This window comes from Prosopis cineraria, unplaced genomic scaffold (genome assembly GCF_029017545.1).
Source record: "Prosopis cineraria cultivar Desert tree isolate PC_DT_omini unplaced genomic scaffold, ASM2901754v1 PC5, whole genome shotgun sequence".
Lineage (NCBI taxonomy): Eukaryota > Viridiplantae > Streptophyta > Magnoliopsida > Fabales > Fabaceae > Prosopis > Prosopis cineraria.
This window is the reverse complement of record NW_026555336.1, coordinates 34,714,529-34,733,408: the sequence shown is the minus strand read 5'-3', so window position 1 is coordinate 34,733,408 and position 18,880 is coordinate 34,714,529. Positions and strand designations below refer to the sequence as shown.

The 18,880-nt window shown below is 35.0% G+C and overlaps 4 protein-coding genes and 1 non-coding gene across 5 annotated transcripts; 3 read left to right on the top strand and 2 right to left on the bottom strand.

Moving 5' to 3' along the window:
- The first annotated feature begins 1,640 nt into the window (after positions 1-1,640).
- LOC129310654 (uncharacterized) lies at positions 1,641-5,996 on the top strand. Its single transcript, XM_054952563.1, has 9 exons — positions 1,641-2,119; positions 3,020-3,106; positions 3,220-3,648; positions 4,124-4,259; positions 4,443-4,605; positions 4,698-4,826; positions 4,927-5,124; positions 5,517-5,639; positions 5,756-5,996. Exons 1-9 carry the CDS (start codon positions 1,927-1,929, stop codon positions 5,864-5,866), a joined length of 1,569 nt encoding a protein of 522 aa, XP_054808538.1. The 5' UTR covers positions 1,641-1,926; the 3' UTR covers positions 5,867-5,996.
- Positions 5,997-7,367: 1,371 nt separating this feature from the next.
- On the bottom strand, positions 7,368-9,831 carry LOC129310488 (LRR receptor-like serine/threonine-protein kinase FLS2). Its single transcript, XM_054952348.1, is given in 2 exon segments — positions 7,368-7,925; positions 7,928-9,831. Coding segments are annotated over 2 exon segments (1,932 nt in total). The 5' UTR covers positions 9,513-9,831; the 3' UTR covers positions 7,368-7,578.
- Positions 9,832-10,877: 1,046 nt separating this feature from the next.
- On the bottom strand, positions 10,878-12,085 carry LOC129310489 (uncharacterized). Its single transcript, XM_054952349.1, has 2 exons — positions 11,521-12,085; positions 10,878-11,438 (listed from the first exon to the last, which is right to left on the bottom strand). The coding sequence occupies exons 1-2, from the start codon at positions 11,879-11,881 to the stop codon at positions 11,383-11,385; spliced, it is 417 nt and encodes a 138-aa protein (XP_054808324.1). The 5' UTR covers positions 11,882-12,085; the 3' UTR covers positions 10,878-11,382.
- A 3,636-nt stretch (positions 12,086-15,721) lies between these two features.
- On the top strand, positions 15,722-15,792 carry TRNAG-GCC (transfer RNA glycine (anticodon GCC)). Its single transcript has one exon. It is a non-coding gene; the product is annotated as a tRNA-Gly (tRNA).
- Positions 15,793-16,113: 321 nt separating this feature from the next.
- LOC129311841 (glutathione S-transferase U17-like) lies at positions 16,114-18,147 on the top strand. The gene is made up of 2 exons (XM_054954313.1): positions 16,114-16,478; positions 17,438-18,147. Exons 1-2 carry the CDS (start codon positions 16,158-16,160, stop codon positions 17,804-17,806), a joined length of 690 nt encoding a protein of 229 aa, XP_054810288.1. The 5' UTR covers positions 16,114-16,157; the 3' UTR covers positions 17,807-18,147.
- Positions 18,148-18,880: the final 733 nt, after the last annotated feature.

Sequence of the window (18,880 nt, the reverse complement as noted above, 5' to 3'; positions counted from 1 at the left end):
TAATTTTAATTTTTCTATAAATTTTTTAAAAATATCCTATATTAGTAAGAGAGAGTGTGAAGTAAATTTATTTAAAGAGTAAAATAATAAGACACAATATTAAAATAATTATCATTAATAAAACTTTATTTTTAAAAAATATTTTATATTTTAGAACATTAAATCATTTTAAACATTGTCTTACAAAATAAAACAAAGCCAGCACCCTGCAGTACGAAGGAAGGTGTCGGGATCCACAGTTTGAACGTAAATATTATTTATTATATTAAAAAAAAAAGGCATGAGGTCAGTCACAACTCACAACACAAGTCTATTAAGTATTAACAATCTGTAACTCCTTGTCTGGAAACAAAAGTACAGTTCCGAGTCGTGGTATCTCATTCCTGGCTCATTTAGCGCTCTTTAAACAGGTGCTTTTCTTGGCCGAGAAAGCAGAAAGATTCCACTCATATGCTGAATACTGATAAATTTTTTTGTTATCATTGTAGCTTTTTTTTTTAAAAAAAAAGCCTAAGAGAAAAATATTAGGTTCAAAAAAAGGCATATAAGTAGACTGATTCATGAGCTTAATGCTTTAAAATTTTGTGTTATCAAGTCTCTATATGTGTGTGTATCCTCTCATTGCTCTTGGCTCTACTGACCTTTCTTTCTTTCTTGAATGCTCCTCAACCCAATAAGCAATGGTACTAGAGTCCAGAACTTCTGCGAAGACTATGCATGGAAGCTCAAATTATATAAAAACAAAAATTGTATGCTGCATATATTGTTCAAAATTAAATTGAACTCGAATTTTCTCCCATAAACTCATTTTGAAAGTTTGAAGTTGAAATGTGATGTTAAACTCATTTATGCACGGTTAAGCAAGTTAGACTGTCCTTCTTGGGATACCCTGGCGCCCAATAAAAAATGAAAACCAAACAATTCTATGGATATATAATAAAAAAACTGGACTAATTAAGAATGAGGGATTATGACTGGAAAAAAAGGGGTTCGGTGAAAGAGATCATGGAATATATGGACACCAAATTGAGTTTGTGGTACCAAACTATTAACGTACTGTATCTCAATGAGAACGACGCTTGGGTTGGGCACTATCTTTGTCAAAGGCTCTCTGTCTCAGTACACGGGTTGTCTCTTCATTAGCTGTACCTGTACCTTCCCCTCTACCTACACCTGTAAAGTCCCTTTTTTTTTCCCTCTGGCGATACTTTCTAACATGATTCATCTCCATCCATCTCTCACTCCTCCAAACTATGCCTTATCATTAACATCTTAATCTGATAATATTAACATTAAAATGTACTCAAACCTTTTATGGCGTAGCGATACTGATGATACAAGCTACACGACGACGTAAGACACGCCCGGAATCAGCATGCCCATATACGGACACCATCACGATAATGACCTTCTTTACGTGAGAGTGTGAAACGACGTCAAATTAACGCCAACAGGACCGCAGCCTCACCGTATAATTAAGGAGGTCCACAAACCTCAGAACCAGGCTTCCCGCACGTTCAGCTTATCATCTCATGCCACGTGTCATGCTTGTGAATTTCGTGGGGTCCTCTCCTCCTCGCCCATCTACTTCTTCTCCATCCATTGCATTATATGGCAGCAAATTTTGATGCCTTACTACGCTGCTACCAACTACGACAAGTGCCGTCACTGTGTAAAACATTTGGTTCCCTTCTTAACTTGAAAAATCCCTTCTTTTTCTTTTTCTTTTTCTTTTTCTTCTTCTGGGTTGTTTTTTTATTTATTGGGGTTCATTATCACGTTGTCTTTCTCCTTCCTACCTCAACAAACCAACCCGTAGCTTCCACCCCTTTTTTGCCTTTTCCTCCTCCTTTTCCCTTTCTTTCTTTCTTTCACGGAGCTTGTCTGCAATGGAGGTGAGGATCTGAGCCAAAAGATATTTATGGTATGGGCGCTTGTGCTTCAACGCATCAGGGCTGTGTGGGAGGGAGGTTGAGTTCCTCCAAGAAGAAGACTCGCCAAAGGAGAAGGGATGAACTCAGAAGAAGAGTGTCTTCTCGGCCATCCAAGGGATCATTGGACAAGCCTGACGTGCCTGGCTTACTTGATCATCGCTCCTTCGTCAACCCCACTTTCCAAGGTTCATTTCTCTCTTCTCACTCCATTGTTCTGCCAAAATGATTCTCCGCTGAAGCCTTCAAAGCTTATATATCAATTGCGTTTCATTATTGAATTCATTAATGTTTTTTACTGTTCTGTTGAAGAAATTTTCTGCCACTGTTTTATGCATCTGCATGGTTGGAGTGTAAGCTCGGCCGTAGTCAGGGTGGTTCATCTCTCTGCTCTGAGTCTAATTAAGAATGTAACGCAATGTTTATTCTCTGTCGATGAACTAACGCTAATTTGTTGCTCCAGGGGTTTAATGACTGAATAATAAAGATGGATTAGATGTTAGATGTTGATAATTGATGCAGATATGGTGCTTAACTTAAAGCTCTGAAGGTTGCGGCCTTTTTTTGAAGTCATGATGATGGACAAATAAAATGTAATTTACTGTGAGGCTGAAGTGAGATGAGATTTTATCATAAAAACTTGAACAGAAACAAGAATTTAATGAGATAGTTTTATTCAAAACTTGAAGTAACGTCAACATCTGTGACGGATATTATGTTCAGTAAGTTCATTTCCATGAAAATCTGAGCCAGAGTAATTTTGACACAGCCTGTGGTCCCTGTTTTTTGTATCATTGCTTGCAATAGCAATCGCTAAGAGCTTTCATTTTCCTCTTTATGTGAGAAGCCAGGGAGGCATTGAAATCCAATTATTGGAATGGAGAAGGGTAAAACAAGACTTATGGTTAAAATCCAATTAATGTCTCTGAATAAGTTGCCTTAAAGGATCTGTTCCCCCAGTTGGTTGTTGCCTTGATTTTTCTCCTTTCCTTAGATGTTCTCTTGATCAACATATCTGCATACCACTTATTTTGGATTTCGTAATAATCTTCACTCTTGCTTCCTTTTAATGGAATGCTTATGTGTAGCACCTGGAAGTGTTGAGGAGGCGTGGTTTGACTCATCTGCAGCATTTGACTCTGACTGTGATGATGACTACCAGAGTGTTCCTGATGGTATGGTTTTAAAAGTTTTTCATTTAACTACATATGGCTTTTCACATGTTTGATGGATAAAAAATATCTAACTCTGAAAATGGATATAATTAAATGTAATTGTTACCTTGTAGATGTATCACTGAATGGAATCGAAGGTGGAGCCGTATCAGGTTTTCAATTGAGAGATGGCGGCCATGGAGGTTCAACTGATCAGGTGCAGAAACTGGGGAACTTATCAGAAGCTTCCAGAAATTCTAACGTTCAGATTATCAGTTCAGATGACAATGATTCGCACTGTAAACGTGATGCAAGTGTGAATGAAGTTAATCAGCCTGTGTTCCTTGATGAAATCTCCTCAGTGGATGCAAACTCCAACAAGGATGATGAACTTATGGATCACTGTGGGATTCTTCCCAACAATTGTTTGCCATGTCTTGCATCGACCATTCCTTCAATTGAGAAAAGAAGATCATCATGTTCTAGTCCTCCTAATGCAAGGAAAAAGCCTCCTATGAAACTGCCCTTTAAATGGAAAGAAGGACATGGCAATGCTAACCTTCGTGAGTTAAATTATCAGAACTACAGCTTTTCGATACTGGTGATTGTTATATTCATAGCTTGCCACACAATTGCATGCAGGAGACTTTCTTTCAATTTATATCTTAAAACTTTTAAGTCATTGTTTGCCTCTCGAAGTTTCCTTTAGTAGATGGAAGAATTAGTTTTCCATGTGTGCCCAAAGTGAATGATTAAATCTTCAAGGATTTCATTAACATGCAAATGCAACATGTGGCTGTCAAATGAAACACCCATGTTCTCTATTTAGTTCCTTAAGCTTCTGATATTTTAAACTCTCTTTATGAGGCTTTGATGTCTATTCATTGTTTCTGCAGGCCACAATTCCTTTCTTTAGTATCACTCTTGTCTTAATAAGTAATTTGAAGGACTGGATTTTTCTGAAGAACAAGTTTTAACAGATCAATTAGGAATTATAATGTTTCTAATTCCTCTGTCCGTTCTTTTTCTGGTTTGCAGTTTCCTCCAAGATACTTCTGCGAAGACCAATAGCAGGTTCGCAGGTACCCTTCTGTCCAATGGAGAAGAAAATGCTTGATTGTTGGTCACACATTGACCCAAGCACGTTTAAAGTTCGAGGAGTGAATTATTTTAAGTAAGCATGATTAAATGTAGTTTATTTCCTTTTTCTTTTTTCTTTTTTCCTTTCCCAGCTAATACATCATATGTAAATAAATCAGTAATGGTATAAGCTGCACAATCTCAACTAGGTGTTTGGCATACTTATCTGTAGTAAAATCACGTTTCACCAGCTGGTCATTGATGTTGTTCATGGCAGGGATAAGAAGAAGGACTTTGCTCCCAACTATTCTGCGTATTACCCATTTGGTGTTGATGTATTTTTATCTCCACAAAAAGTGCACCATATAGCTCGGTTTGTGGACCTTCCAGTCATTAATTCTTCTGCTAAACTTCCACCTATACTTGTTGTTAACGTTCAGGTAATCCTTTTCTGCTAAATCAGAGTTGTTTGCATTCAATACATTGGATCCATTTTTTCATTCTGATACTCATGTTTTGTGGATTTCCTCAGATTCCACTTTATCCTGCCACACTTTTCCAAGGTGAAATTGATGGGGAAGGAATGAGTTTTGTGTTGTACTTTAAGCTTTCTGAGAGTTACTCCAAGGAACTTCCACTTCTTTTCCAAGAAAACATCAGAGTATGATTGGAGCCTTTATGTCTCAGTCTCAGTTTCTTTAGTTCTCTCTTAGATGATCCGGGCAATGTTGAACTTGAATCACATTTATGTCTTTCTGTAGAGATTGATGGATGATAAAGTTGTTGAGAAGGTGAAAGGTTTTCCTGTAGACACAAATGTACCTTTCCGAGAAAGGTTGAAAATATTAGGCCGTGTTGCCAACGTGGAAGATCTTCATTTGAGTGCTGCAGAACGAAAGCTTATGCAGACTTACAATGAGAAACCTGTTCTTTCACGCCCTCAACATGAGTTTTACTCAGTATGTCTCATTGACCCATCATCATTTCTCTCTCAGCAACTGAGATTAACTCAAGAATGTCTATGAAAGACCAAGATAATTCAACAGTTCATTCTCATAAGAGGATAGGGGGGAAAAAACAAAGAAAGGAAACTCTGTGTTTTCTATTTGAAGACATGAAAAAAATTTGAACAAGTCAAATGCAAGTTTTTGTGTGGGCTCCTTATCCTTGTTTGATTGGCAGTGTTTTTATGGATTCTTTATGACACCTTTATGTTTGGCCCGCAAATTGAAGTGGTGTCATTTCCTTACAAAAGACAGACATAGACCCACACACGCGCGTGGTATCTGAAATTGATGTTCCTGTATTTTTCTTTTTTAAAATCAGCTAACCCAAATGTGAATTTCTGCAGGGAGAAAATTACTTTGAGATTGATTTGGACATGCATAGATTCAGTTACTTCTCCAGAAAAGGCTTTGAAGCTTTCCTAGACAGATTAAAGATCTGCATTCTAGATATTGGCCTCACAATTCAGGTAACTTGGTAGAGATATTATTATCTGCAACACAAGTGTTTTAACACCGATTAATTTGTGTTTTGATGAACCCAATCATCTTGAGTCTCCTAATAATCATGTTATTAAATTAGCAGGGGAACAAGGCGGAGGAGCTTCCAGAGCAGATCTTGTGTTGTATTAGATTAAATGGAATCGACTACAAGAATTATCAGCAACTTTGGGTAACTCCAGATCATCTAATGTAACTTCAAAGAACGTGAAAATCTCAGAGTTGTGGTCCATAAAAGAAATCATATTTTGAAATTGAATTTGTCTTGCATTAGCGTTCGTTGCTAGAAAACATCTTGTCATCTTCAATCATAGAGAATCCATCAATCCAAGCGCGTCCTCATGCTTAGTAATTATTTTACTCTTAATGTTGAAGCAGTAATTATTAGTTGATCCATACAGTGATCTCATTCGGGATAATCAAGACAATTGAATAAAAGATTTTATCAAATACTTTAGTTTTTTTTTAATATTGCTGTTGAGCTCCTCGCCATCTTGAAGGTTTTTTTTTTTTTTTGTTGGAGGTACAAATTCATCAGCATCAATGTTTACTCCGATTCTTTTAAAGCTTTATCGCTTATTCAGCATTACTACAATTCAAATCATCCCTTAATGAAACCATAATGAAAATTAAAGACTGCTTTATGAAGGATTGAATTAACAACTTCAATCATGTGTTTATAAATGTCAATTAAATACGCAGATTGATTTGTTCATTACACTCGAACGTCAATAACAATCTTGATTTTTGATGGCTCTCTGTTAGACTTGACTTAGTTTTATATGATTTTTTCGTGGCTTTGTATTAAAAAGAATAAAGTTACGAAGAAGAATTTTTTTTTTTTCTTGGAGGGGTTCTGTTTAGCAGCTCAACGCGAAACATGTTGAAAGCAACTTCAAAAAATCGTAGTCGATACGGTAAATTTCAACCCATTAGCCAAATGATCAAGGACCACTTTTTGAGATACGCTTGCTTGCATTCATGTTTCATGTTTGGCTTAATTGATGAGGGAGGGACTGCAAACTTATTTTTAAAGAGTAAAATATCTGGTTTTTAATTAATGTGAAAATACGTTAATAAGAAATTTTTTATGGCAAATATTTAACTCAAAAAATATTGAAGATTACGTCATTTTCTGAACTTGTATTTTCATTTTCGATAATTTGACTCCAGTAACGCCATTTTTTTTAAAAAATCAAACACAATAATGCTAATAAAAGTTAAACATGCTTAAAACAAAAAATTACAACCACTCCAAACAGTGTGTTAGATAAAAAATTACAGCCTTCCAGTTCAAAGGACGAAGAACAAGAAGGTACTTAAGAATTCATAATTCAAGTTATTCATTAAGTCTTTTGATTGGTCAAAAAAATTAAGTCGCTTGAAAGTTCTATGCTTTCTTTAGAATAATACTCCTCTTATTTTACTTATAAGAAAGAAAGAGAATCTTAATTTTAGTCATATTTATAAAATACTTCATTATTTTTTTATATTTCTACCTTATTAAATGTTAAGAAAATTATTAAAAATAGTTTTTTTTATTTTTATTAAATGGTAAATGTAAAAATTTATTTAATTTTAGTATAGGGTTAATAAAACTTAAGATTTTTTAATTTTAATAAATATATAAGAAATGATTTATAAATAAAGCAAAATAAGCATATAAATGACAACGTGAAAAGAAGAGTCAGTAATCCTAATTAATAATAGCAGGTGTTCCTCGTATTCCGCTGGAAAATAAGTGAATGCTCAGTTTTCTAGTTCTGCACGACAAATAAACCAAAGGCAATTGCTTTTGACTGATTTAAACATGATAGTTAACTAAAATCAATCCAATTCCTGGGTTTCCATTCCGATGACATCTGACAATATTTTGTCCCAAAAAATAAAACAAACATTTGGCAATCCTCAGATCTTGCAGGGAACTAAAGGTTTCCCACATAAGCCTTTGTTTCCAGAATAAGAACTCTCAGGAAAGTCAATCAGAGGCTTGCCTTCTGGAATTTCCCCTTCAAGAGAATTATTTGATAAATCCAATTCTTTTAGGTGTCTCAGCTTCAGAAATCCATTGGGTATATTACCTGTAAAGTGATTCTTCTGCAGCTTCAATCTCTCTAATGAGGTTAGATTTGCCAACATCTCCGGCAATGGGGAGGCTAAATCGTTGAAGCTCAAATCCAAACTTTGAATTGAATTCATTCTCCCAATAGAACCTGGTAATGTACCTCTCAGAAGGTTATGTGACAAATTCAGAATTGAATCTCACGTTGCCCTCCAACACCAATTTCCTCAACCCCACTTGAGAAGTTGTTGTCAGAAAGATCAATGTATGTCAGTGATCCCCCAGAAATACCTTGGTCTGTTTCAAAAACTCGTTTCATGGATCCTGTTAACTTATTTGAGTGAAGATCAAGAACACCCAGATCCTGCAAGTTTGTGATAGAATCGGGGATGTTTGAATCAAATGAATTCCTTGAGAGATTTAACAAGTAGAGCTGGTCCAGGGTTCCAATCCAGGAGGGTATGGCTCCACTGAGATAGTTCATTGATAAGTCCAATTCCTGAATTGGACCACCAGCTGTTTGTGAAAAGTCCGGCATGCCACCCTTGATTCCACAACCTGCCAAATAAATACGAGAAAGTGACGGCAGATTTACAAGCCATTCTGGGATGGCAGAGAGATTCAGATGATTAAAAGAAAGATCAAGGGTTTGCACATTTTGAAGGGATGACATCTCTTGAGGCAATGGTCCTTCAATCAGATTATCGGAAATGTTAAGCATTATGAGCTTAGAGAGGTGTCCTATGGATTTTGGGATTTGGCCAGATAAGAAGTTGCCACTGAGATAAAGTTCAGTCAGAGATAACAAATTGCCCAAACTAGAAGTTAATTCTCCTTCAAGCTTGTTGTTTGAGAGTGAAACTCTCTTGAGGGAAGCTAGATAGCCAAAACTGGAAGGTATATTCCCAGTGAGATGGTTACTATGGAGCCTTAAGAATTCCAGAGAAGGCATTTCACCAGATCTTGAGGGAAATGGTATGGTTCCCTCAAGAAGGTTGGTGTCCATGTATAAAACTGAAATCGCAGTTAAATTGGTTAGTGAAGTAGGTATATTCCCACTTAACACATTGTCAGAAAGATCAAGCTTCTCCAGAGCCTGCATCTGACCAATTCTATCTGGTATATGACCCGTTAAGGAATTGCCGTGAGCATCCAATTCCTTTAAACTAGTCAAATTACCAAGTGAGTCTGGCATTGTACCTGAGAATTGATTTGTATAAAGCAGCAACCTTTTGAGATTTTTCAGGCTTCCTAGGCTTGAAGGGGTTGGCCCAGACAACCCATTTTCATGCAAAGCCAGTTCTTGAAGATTTGACAACTCACCAATGCTTTCTGGTACTGGACCAGTCAAGTTGTTGCCATAAAGGTAGAGCTTCCGGAGATTCTGCAGGTGCACACCCACTGTTTGTGGAATTGTCCCACTGAGCCCAACTAAACCACCAAGATCTAAGACTTCAAGAGAGGTAAGAAGTGTTATGGAAGGAGAAAGCAAGCCTTTCATCTGGGTTTGAGACAAATCATCATCTGTGGAAATGCTTCCTGGAAGGTTTATCTCTGTCACTCTGGAGGTTGCATTTTCACAGACAATACCTTCCCATTGGCAACAGTTCTGGCCAAACCATGTTGCAAGGCGTCCTGAAGTATCCATTTGAATCCCATTCTTGAAACCCATCAAACCTTCCAAGTCATTGGGATTGCAAGCTCCAGTACTTCCCCTTAGGCTTCCACATGTGATGACCATAAACAGAGTAACTATAAGCTGTAGCAGCTGATACTTCATTTTGCTCTAGCAAATAGAGTTGCTCTATCTGAAATGGTACTCAAGGATTTTGGTTTGTGTTTCATTCTGACAAATAGATCCAACAGAAAAGAACAAAACAAGTAGCATTGCTCAGACGGACAAGTCACTTTTTCTTTTCGTTCATCTTTTATTCATCTTTAAAGTTGTTACACTCAAAATCATGTTTGTCCCCAACTCATGATGATGCCCTTAATAATGTTTAGTGTCAGGGAATTCAAAGACTGGGCCATTTGATAATTATCTGGATAAGCGCCAGAAATCTCGCCCCACTACAGTTTTTTTGCTACTAGTGCTCAGGTGCACTTTTCCTGTTACCAGTTATTGTCACGGATTAGTTGAACACTCCTCCTCCTCCTCCCTTTTTTTTTTTTGGTGCCTGTGATTATGTTTTGACTTTTGAAGTAAAAAAGGTGAGGATTTGGTATTAAAATTGAAAAAACTATACTGATATTATACTTTTATTAAAAAGAAATGTGACGACACATTTTAAAATTTTGTATCCTTTTTTAATTTTTGAATCTGCTTTGGCAGATCAGATTCAGGAGCTTAACCTTTTTTTTTTTTTTTTGACCAGTCAGGAGCTTAACCTTTGAGAGTTACTAAAATTCGAGATGCGTTGTCATGTGCGAATTTCATGTCCAAATGTCATAGGATTCGTTTCACTTTTGGAATCTTTTAGCAGCCCAAGGGCCATTTCGAAGCTGCGGGGTCTTCCAGAGTAACAAGCACCGTTTCCAAGTCGGTATGCTTTTAATTTATGATACTAAGACTCTGTTTTGATTCCTGAAAAAGAATGAAATTAATGTATTGAAAAAAAATTAAAGTAAAAATAAGATGAGCAAAATATAAAAAGGATAAAAGAGTATCATATTCATAGGAAAAAAAGATAATTTAATTTATAAAATTGATAATCATAATTCATGAGATTTTTAAAGGGTATGGTGATTCTCATATTTTATTATGTTTATAATGAGAGAAAAAAAATTTTAATTTTTTTTGTTTTATTTTTTTAAATTCATTCTAGTCTTTTATAGCAACTAAAAGATTTGAGTTTATTTTTTCAGGCCTGGCCAAAGCAAATCATTCCTCAACTGCAAAACAGGGCAGTCTACTTATTTACTAATTACTACCCACATTAATGAGACAAAAAAAAAAAAGGAAGGACAATTTTAATAAATAGTTAAACACTTCAAACAAACAAAATTTTGTTGTTTCTTATAAATAGGATCAAGAGAATACTTTCAAAATTCTCCCATAAAAATGACAGTAGAGAGTAAATTACAGAGAACTAAACAAAACAGAGAAGCAACGAAAGTAGGCAACATTCTGATACTAAATTGCTTCGGCAACTTGACATCGCAGCAGCATCAGTTGCGGAGTGCGGTGGAATGTTGATAATTGCAAGATATGAAACTCGATTCCATGTTACAAGTATGAGATTCTGAAGTGGAGTTTATATCAACTTAGGATTGCTAATCAATTGATTTTTCTGCACTGCTTTCTTCAGTTCAGCTCATCAGTTCAATCTTCAAACTTTATGAGCTGAACTGAAATTTGATTCTTGTAACGCTGGCATTCTGTCGTAGATTTCATAAAATATTAATAATCTTTTGGAGCCCAATGATTGCAGAACATATATGATATCTGAGGAAATACAGCTGCACACACTTCTGGCTCTCAATGAGACCAGAAATTTAAGACCTAAATTATTAACTAATAAATGGGTACATAATAATATATTCCACCTCAATATTGAAATTCCCAAGGATCAAAGTAGTGAAGCCTCAAAAGTCGGATTTCTTAATTGGATCATCAGGTTGATTTGAAGTTTATCATCATTCACGCTAAGTTACAAGAAGAAGCCAACGAGAGACCAACCCGTAAGAACCAAGAGCCAAGCAACCCCTGATACAAAATGACCAAAGCAATCTCAAGGTTAAGTTATGCAATTGACATGTTGGGAACAAAGGGAGGTGAAGTTTCATGCCATTTCTAAAGCCACCATCATAATATGGTGCAAAGAAGCAATCTGTGGTTGTGTTAGTCCCACTGGGACAGCTGCAAATAAATGAATTCAAATATCTAGTGTACCCACATGCTCCATGGCTTCTTTCACAAGCAAGACATGAGCTGGGGAGGTCAACGTTGATGGTACTAATAGGCCTGCATGAATTCAGAAGACTGCAAATTGTTGTTCCTTGATCACAGAGAAACTTGGAACTGTGAATGGAGGATGAATTTGTGGAACAGCCTAGGAGAATAAAGATGGTTCTTTCATCAAACGTGAATGGTGCATTCCAATCTAAGCCAAAGCCCTTTGCAGGAACAGTACCATAGCAACTTGACATGGTGGGATCTGAGATGTATATGACTTGTCTTTTGTAGTCTATTGAGGTTACAGGATATGACCGTGAGTCATGAGTGAGTGGTGAAGGTGAGCTTTTGTTGGTTGCAAGTTATATACGGTTGGAAGCGAGGATCGCCACAACCAGAGACACTGCCAAACGGGTACCTAAGAATCTCATTGCCACATGTTCTTCGGCAGATTTGAGCAGAGGTCAAAATGGGAAGAAGATGGAAAAGGAAAATGGAGAGAAGACAAATTGAAGCATATCTAGGTTCCAATGATTCTCAAGAGGAAGGGGGAAAGAGTTGAAGAAAGAAGAACAAAAGTTTGGCTAAAAAATTTGATACTGATATCATTTGCAATGCTGAATCAGTGAGCTAGCTAGCTAACTGGTAGATGAAAATTGCCTTTCTGGGGAGTGAAACTGAAGTGGAGGAAGCAAGGAGGAGCCTACGGTTTTGTTATTTATGGATTTGTTCAATGCTTTCAGTGGAAGGAAGCTGAAGAACATTTCAGTTCAATTTGTCTTTACTTTTACTGGATGCCTTGGTTTCATAAGTCTTCCTCTCTGTTCTATTTAAGTAGAATTACATTATTCTGGTTTTCTATGCCTAGAATGAGGTTGAACTCTTTTCCGCTAGCTTACAATTTGAGTATGTTGATGAAAAGGACATACTCTTTCTGTTTAAAAATATAAGGTATTTTTAACCGAATCTTATTTTCAATAAAGTAGTTACCTACTTTTTAACTAACCATATCTTTTCATATTTACCCTTATTAAATACTTTACAATAGATATAAAGTCATTATCAATAAAAATACTTTTGAAACAAAGACAATGATTACATCTCAAAAGACTAAAAATACTTTACATTTTTTAACATCTAACCCTCAAAAAATGTCTTATATTTTTTAACAGAGGAAGTATCAAATGAGGTAAAAGAGTAATTATTCACGTCACATTTTACGTAAAAATATCAAGTCTCATTGAGTCACCAATCAAAATAAAAAGATTGCAGCACGCAATGTCATTAATAATATGCCAAGAATTTTGAGTTTCTGAGTTTACTTTCATTTGCTGTATTACTTAATTTAGACATTTTTAATGTTTATATTTAGAGGAAAACTTATATTGTTACTCTTGCATATTTAAGATATTTGTTTTTAATTAACTCAAGACATATTTTCTATGAATTATTTATTCTATAATAAGTTATTATTATGAATTATAATCCCTGACAAAAATCTTGACCGATTGAATATGTAAATATGTTGATTTTTTTATAAAATTAAAACATGCTTAAATATTTTTCTTTTTTTTTGCCAACATTTCTTTTTTTTCCTTGTTTTTTTCAGTTTTTTTAAGAAAATTATCCATTTTAAAAAAATGAGAAAATTTATAATATTTTTTAAAATTTAAAATCATCAAAATCTAAAAAAAATTAAATTCCTAATTATTTTGATAAACTACAACAAGTAACTTCTAAAAATAATCAAATACAAGAAAATGCTAATAAAAAATATAGTTATATATAAAAGTATCATAAGATTTCAAAGGGAAGAATGACAATTGAAGGTTTGTAAAAAAAAAAACTAATATATATAAATAAAACTTTTGAATTATAAATTCTTACAATTTTAGTTGTAAAAGGTTTTTAATAATTTTAAGGGCTTTTATTTATCATTCTCTCAATTTAAAAATTACAAAATAATAAACTAATTTTATGATTATAGCTAAATATAAAATAAATTATGTTTTTCATAAATTTCTTAAATAGTTACTTTAAACTTAAACTAACGTAACAACAAGTTTTATCTCATTATGTGGATCTGTATACATGGATTAAACTATGTCACTATACTCTTTTTTTTTTGGCAAAAAATGTCATTATTCTCGATTATTAATAAAGTGTTTAATAATATTGTTAATCAATATCACATTCAACAATTTCTTCAGACACAAACAATCACACAGTTGATATATAACGCGGTCTAGCACTAGGTTAGTTAACGTTCGAGGATAGGTTTGGAGCTAAGTTTGACCTTATTGACCTATAATGACAATATAATAATATATTATTAGTCACTGTAATATGCTGATGGCTCTACTTTTCTGACAACACCCAGAGCACCTTCGATGACGGCATAGCTCTCTTCGCTTCTTGAATAGCTCTGCCTTTCAAGGTCTGCCTTTTTATGTCGACCAGTTCACGAGCATTTCTGGGCAAAGCCCAATCTTTGATGTTTGGATCCTTAATTAAATTAATTCCTTGCAAGTTCTTCTGGGCTGTCAACATGCGTATATACCTACAAGTACTGGGCTGTATTTGATCTATTCTGGGCTGTATTTGATCTATTCTTGCCCAAGTCCTACTTAAATGTTGGGATGTGGCTCTGGACGAAGCCTGACAACTGTTTGATAGATTGTTGAATCATATGATCATCTGGTCTCTGGGGATTCATCTACTTTGTTTCTAGCTAGCTAGGTCATGGAACAATTTTGACGGGACAAAGATGCCATCGGAGGTATAGGAGTGGGTATTTCTTGGAACATCTTCATCGTCCTTGTTAGTTGGGTAATTCTATTATTTGCCTCATCAAATAAGAAATTAACACACTTTGCTCACGCGAATTTATGAATTTGATATTAAACAATGATAACAAAACAGGGCTATCCGCGAATTTCCCCACTTGGGTGATGGAGTGGACAGTGGACTCAACGTGCAAATAACTTTCTTCACCAACAAAACTTTGATTCAAGTCTGCATGCAGAAAATTGTTTTTGAGAAATACGATTCAGATAACCGTGTAACAAACAAAAACTAGCTAGCTAGTTCTTGCCCAAAGGGGAAAATCCCATTTTAAATTGTCTAACTTTTGAAATGTGGCGCCAGCAGCAGATTCCATCCACCATTCCGAATGTTCCTACCAACATTAACTAACTATCAAACTAGATCGTCCTAGCTACCCAATCATATATATTTGAATCTTCACTTTGGGTCTTGTATGTGTATATATATTTGACAGTGTAATAAGAGTTAGGAGTAGTTATCTAAGTGGTGACTGGATCATCCTGAATGAATCTGGAAAATATTTTGCTTCATTTTCCTTCGCCTCCTCATCTAGCCATTCCTGCAAAATCAAAACAAAAAAGATTTGCTAAAACATAGGTTTAATGCATTCTTTCCACACTTCACGAGTAATTTTACAATCTCTCAAGATGAGTTACACTGAAAAAAAAAAAATTAAACTTTGGATAAAGAAGAGATGGGATGGTCTTGATTTATTTTTTAGAATTAATGGAATCTAGAGAGATGCCAATATAAGAAGATGTCAAACTCTAATTGAAGTATCACAATCAGAAAATTAAAATTTTTTCCAAATATTTGCATAATTAAAAATATTATTAAAGATACTTCTAATTGTTGCTATTTTTATTTAAAAAAATAAAATTATTTATATTATAAATAAAGGTAGCTAAGTTTATTATGCCTCTTTTACAAAGTATAAAGAAACTCTATGTCACTTTTTTTAACCCCCCCCCCACACACAAATATTAAAAGATAAATATTTTCTGTTTTGTCTCCTTAAATTATTAAAAAAAAATGAAAACAGTATAAACAAGTGCATCATACAATTTAAATTTTAAAATGTAACAAGCTACCCACATCAATATTAAATTACAACAAAACACTCGTAGAGCAAAGAAAATATTACTTCGCCAGTGTCATGATTAACTTAAAACACCATGAGCAAAATTTAATTTCTTCAAGATTTATTATGTACATAGCTGAGAGCACATTAATATTTTATATATATGTTGAACCCACTTAGCATATCTGCACCAGTGGTCTAGTGGTAGAATAGTACCCTGCCACGGTACAGACCCGGGTTCGATTCCCGGCTGGTGCACGTTTAGTTTTATGTTTTTTTTTTTGGGTGTGTCCAATCACTTCATAGGGATATGCGAAAAAGATATCAAATGTTGGTGCTTGGTGCTTTGGCGTGGAGTTCCGGTGTTGCCCCTCAACCACAAAACCAGACAAAGCCACTTCCCACTTTCGAGACTTTACCATTAATGCCGGAGCCATGTACAGCTCATCATGCCATCCAGTCATCCACCTCATTCACACCTACCGTTCAACTCCGTTCTCACACTATGCACCAACCTGCCAAACCCTTTCTAATTTTCACTATTACTCTTGTATTTATAACCCTCCGAGAATTGACCACCTGCTCCTATCATATCGGAAGAAGAAGAAGAAGAATCCATCATCATGTCCAAGGGAGAGGAAGTGAAGCTTCTGGGTGTATGGGCGAGTCCGTTTGTGATGAGGGCTCGCATTGCTCTGAATATAAAGTCAGTGAGCTATGAGTTCCTTGAAGAGAATTTGGGATCGAAGAGCCAGATTTTGCTCCAGTCCAATCCTGTTCACAAGAAAGTCCCAGTTCTGATTCATGCAGATAAGCCCGTGTGTGAGTCTCTGATTATTGTTGAGTACGTCGACCAACTCTGGTCTTCTGCTCCTTCTATTCTTCCCTCTCATCCACACGATCGTGCCACTGCTCGTTTCTGGGCTGCCTATCTTGACGACAAGGTATGTATAGATATGCATATCCTTTCTCAGTCTTGTTCAGTGTATATAGCTAGAATACATCAGTTTAATATATGTGTGTTGTATTTACATTATTCAGTTATATACGATTATGTCTGATAGTTTTAACATATCAGGTCCAAGTATAAATGCTTAGTATGACTGCTTAGGACTTTGCTCACAATCTGTTCAATCTTCACTTGTGCAGACTTGTTTCAGTAATGTCACGTAGCTGCTTAGGTTAGGTCCTTGCTCACAAGCAGTTGAATTGTTTATTCATGTAGGGTCATGAAGATCTTGTATTGTAAGGGAATAAAAGTAATCTTGTTACTTTCTCATCAAAAAAGTACTCTTATTATTTTATTTTTCATTTTGAAATGTTATTTTCTTAAAATAAAGCAAAATGGTACAAGATCAAACAAACATTTTTAGCTGTGATTTTTTCCCAAGAGAAAATGGTATGCATAGTGAAAAAAATGAACAAGATGGAAATTTAGGCCAATTAAATTAAGCATATATATACTAAAGAGATTAGGTTTAGTAAAACGAGTTAATATTCTTCATGATATGATGAATTAAGATTTAAATTTTTATTAGAATTTGAGAAAGATGCTACATTTAATGTTTAATTAATAATGTATTTAACATGTTTACTTTCAATATAAGAATACTTGTAAGTCATGAAAGAAGAAATTAAGCATATCCATTTCAGATATTATTGATTTGGAAACAACTAGTGTGTATATTATTATTAATTAGTATTCAAAGTAAGTGCTATGATAAGATCACTCCATTTGATTGAATACCTCTGTCACTTAAATGCCTTAAAAAACAATTATTTTTAGCTTTGACTCACTTTGAAATACCATAAAATATTAAAAGAGACAATTAATTAATCTTTTTATAACACACAATGCATTTGTTAATATGTACATATATGTGCGCGCGCGCTATATATGCAGTGGTACCCTACCTTGAAAAGCATTGCTGGAGCGAAAGGTGAGCAAGAGAGGAAGGTTCGGGTGCAGCAGGTGGAAGAAGGAATAGCGTTACTAGAGGATGCATACAAGAAGATCAGCAAAAGCAAGACCTTCTTCGGCGGCGACCATATCGGATACCTTGATATTGCATTCGGATGCTTCTTAGGGTGGCTCCGGGTGACGGAGACGGTCGCCGGCACAGCGTTGATGGACGAGGACAAGACACCGGGGCTAGCCAAATGGGCTGAAAGGTTTTGTGAAGATGATGCAGTTAAACCTGTCATGCCAGACACAAAGAAGCTTCTTGAGTTCTTTTATGTTCTTCGCGCAAGATTTGGGGGTTCTGCTTGATTCCTATTATATTTTGCTTTGGGTATATTATTGGAAATGTTGAAAATAACGTATGAGAACAATTTTAATTAGTTGAGTGAGTTTGAGTTGCCTTAGCTTTATGCATGTGTGTTAGGTAGGGAAAGTTTAGGCTCACCTAACCCTTTTGACGAACTGTATTGGGGTTTGTTCATCTCAAGTTTATTAACATCCTCGAAGGAAGGGCCGATTGTTCTTAATTATTTGTTCATCACCCTTAACTATTTCAATCGCTGCATGAGTAAGATGTATGTTGGCTGTTCATGAATAATGAACATGTTTCCATTGTCATCTCTCTTGTTAGTTCACTACCCTTTCATCGTGTTATTGGCATGGTATTAAGAGCTAGGCTCATCTTTGGGCCTAAAATATCCGAGTCCAACTGGTAATGGCTGCTCTTGTTTTGTTTTAACACTACAGTCCAACTATGGGATGTCAATCCCTTTCCAGTGACCGTGTGTAATTAGTTTCTGGGACTAGTTTCCCTCTTTTATATCCCAAAAAAAAAAAGTAAAAAAAAAAAACCACTACAGTCCAACTATCAATAAAAGTTGAGCCTAGCAAAATGTATTAGTATCTCATAATGCAGGGAATAAAGGTTCGAATTCTCACTGAAAACACACTCGTATTTAACACCTAACTATATATCAAACATAATTGATTTCAATAAAAAGATATTTATTAGCAATAAAAAAACACCATAGTCCAACTTCAATCTTATTTTCTTGGCTCAATGATATGGTGTTGTTTAGAAAAGTTTTCTTAAGAATGCACATGAGCAAGGTTGAGCTGGACAACACTTCTGCTTAATATAGTTTGAGCTAGCCCGATGCTTGAGTGTTTGAGCTAGGTTTGGTCCGATTCACTTGAAAAAATTTTACAAATACTTTTTTTGAAGAATATATAAAAATGTTTTTTTGAAAAAAATATTATTATTATTATTTAAAATATACTTTTCATAAAATTAATATTAAAATCAAAAGTAAGATTTTCAAATGTACATATAATCAATAATTGTTAATTATTTTTACATAATATTAAGTTAAAAACAAATTT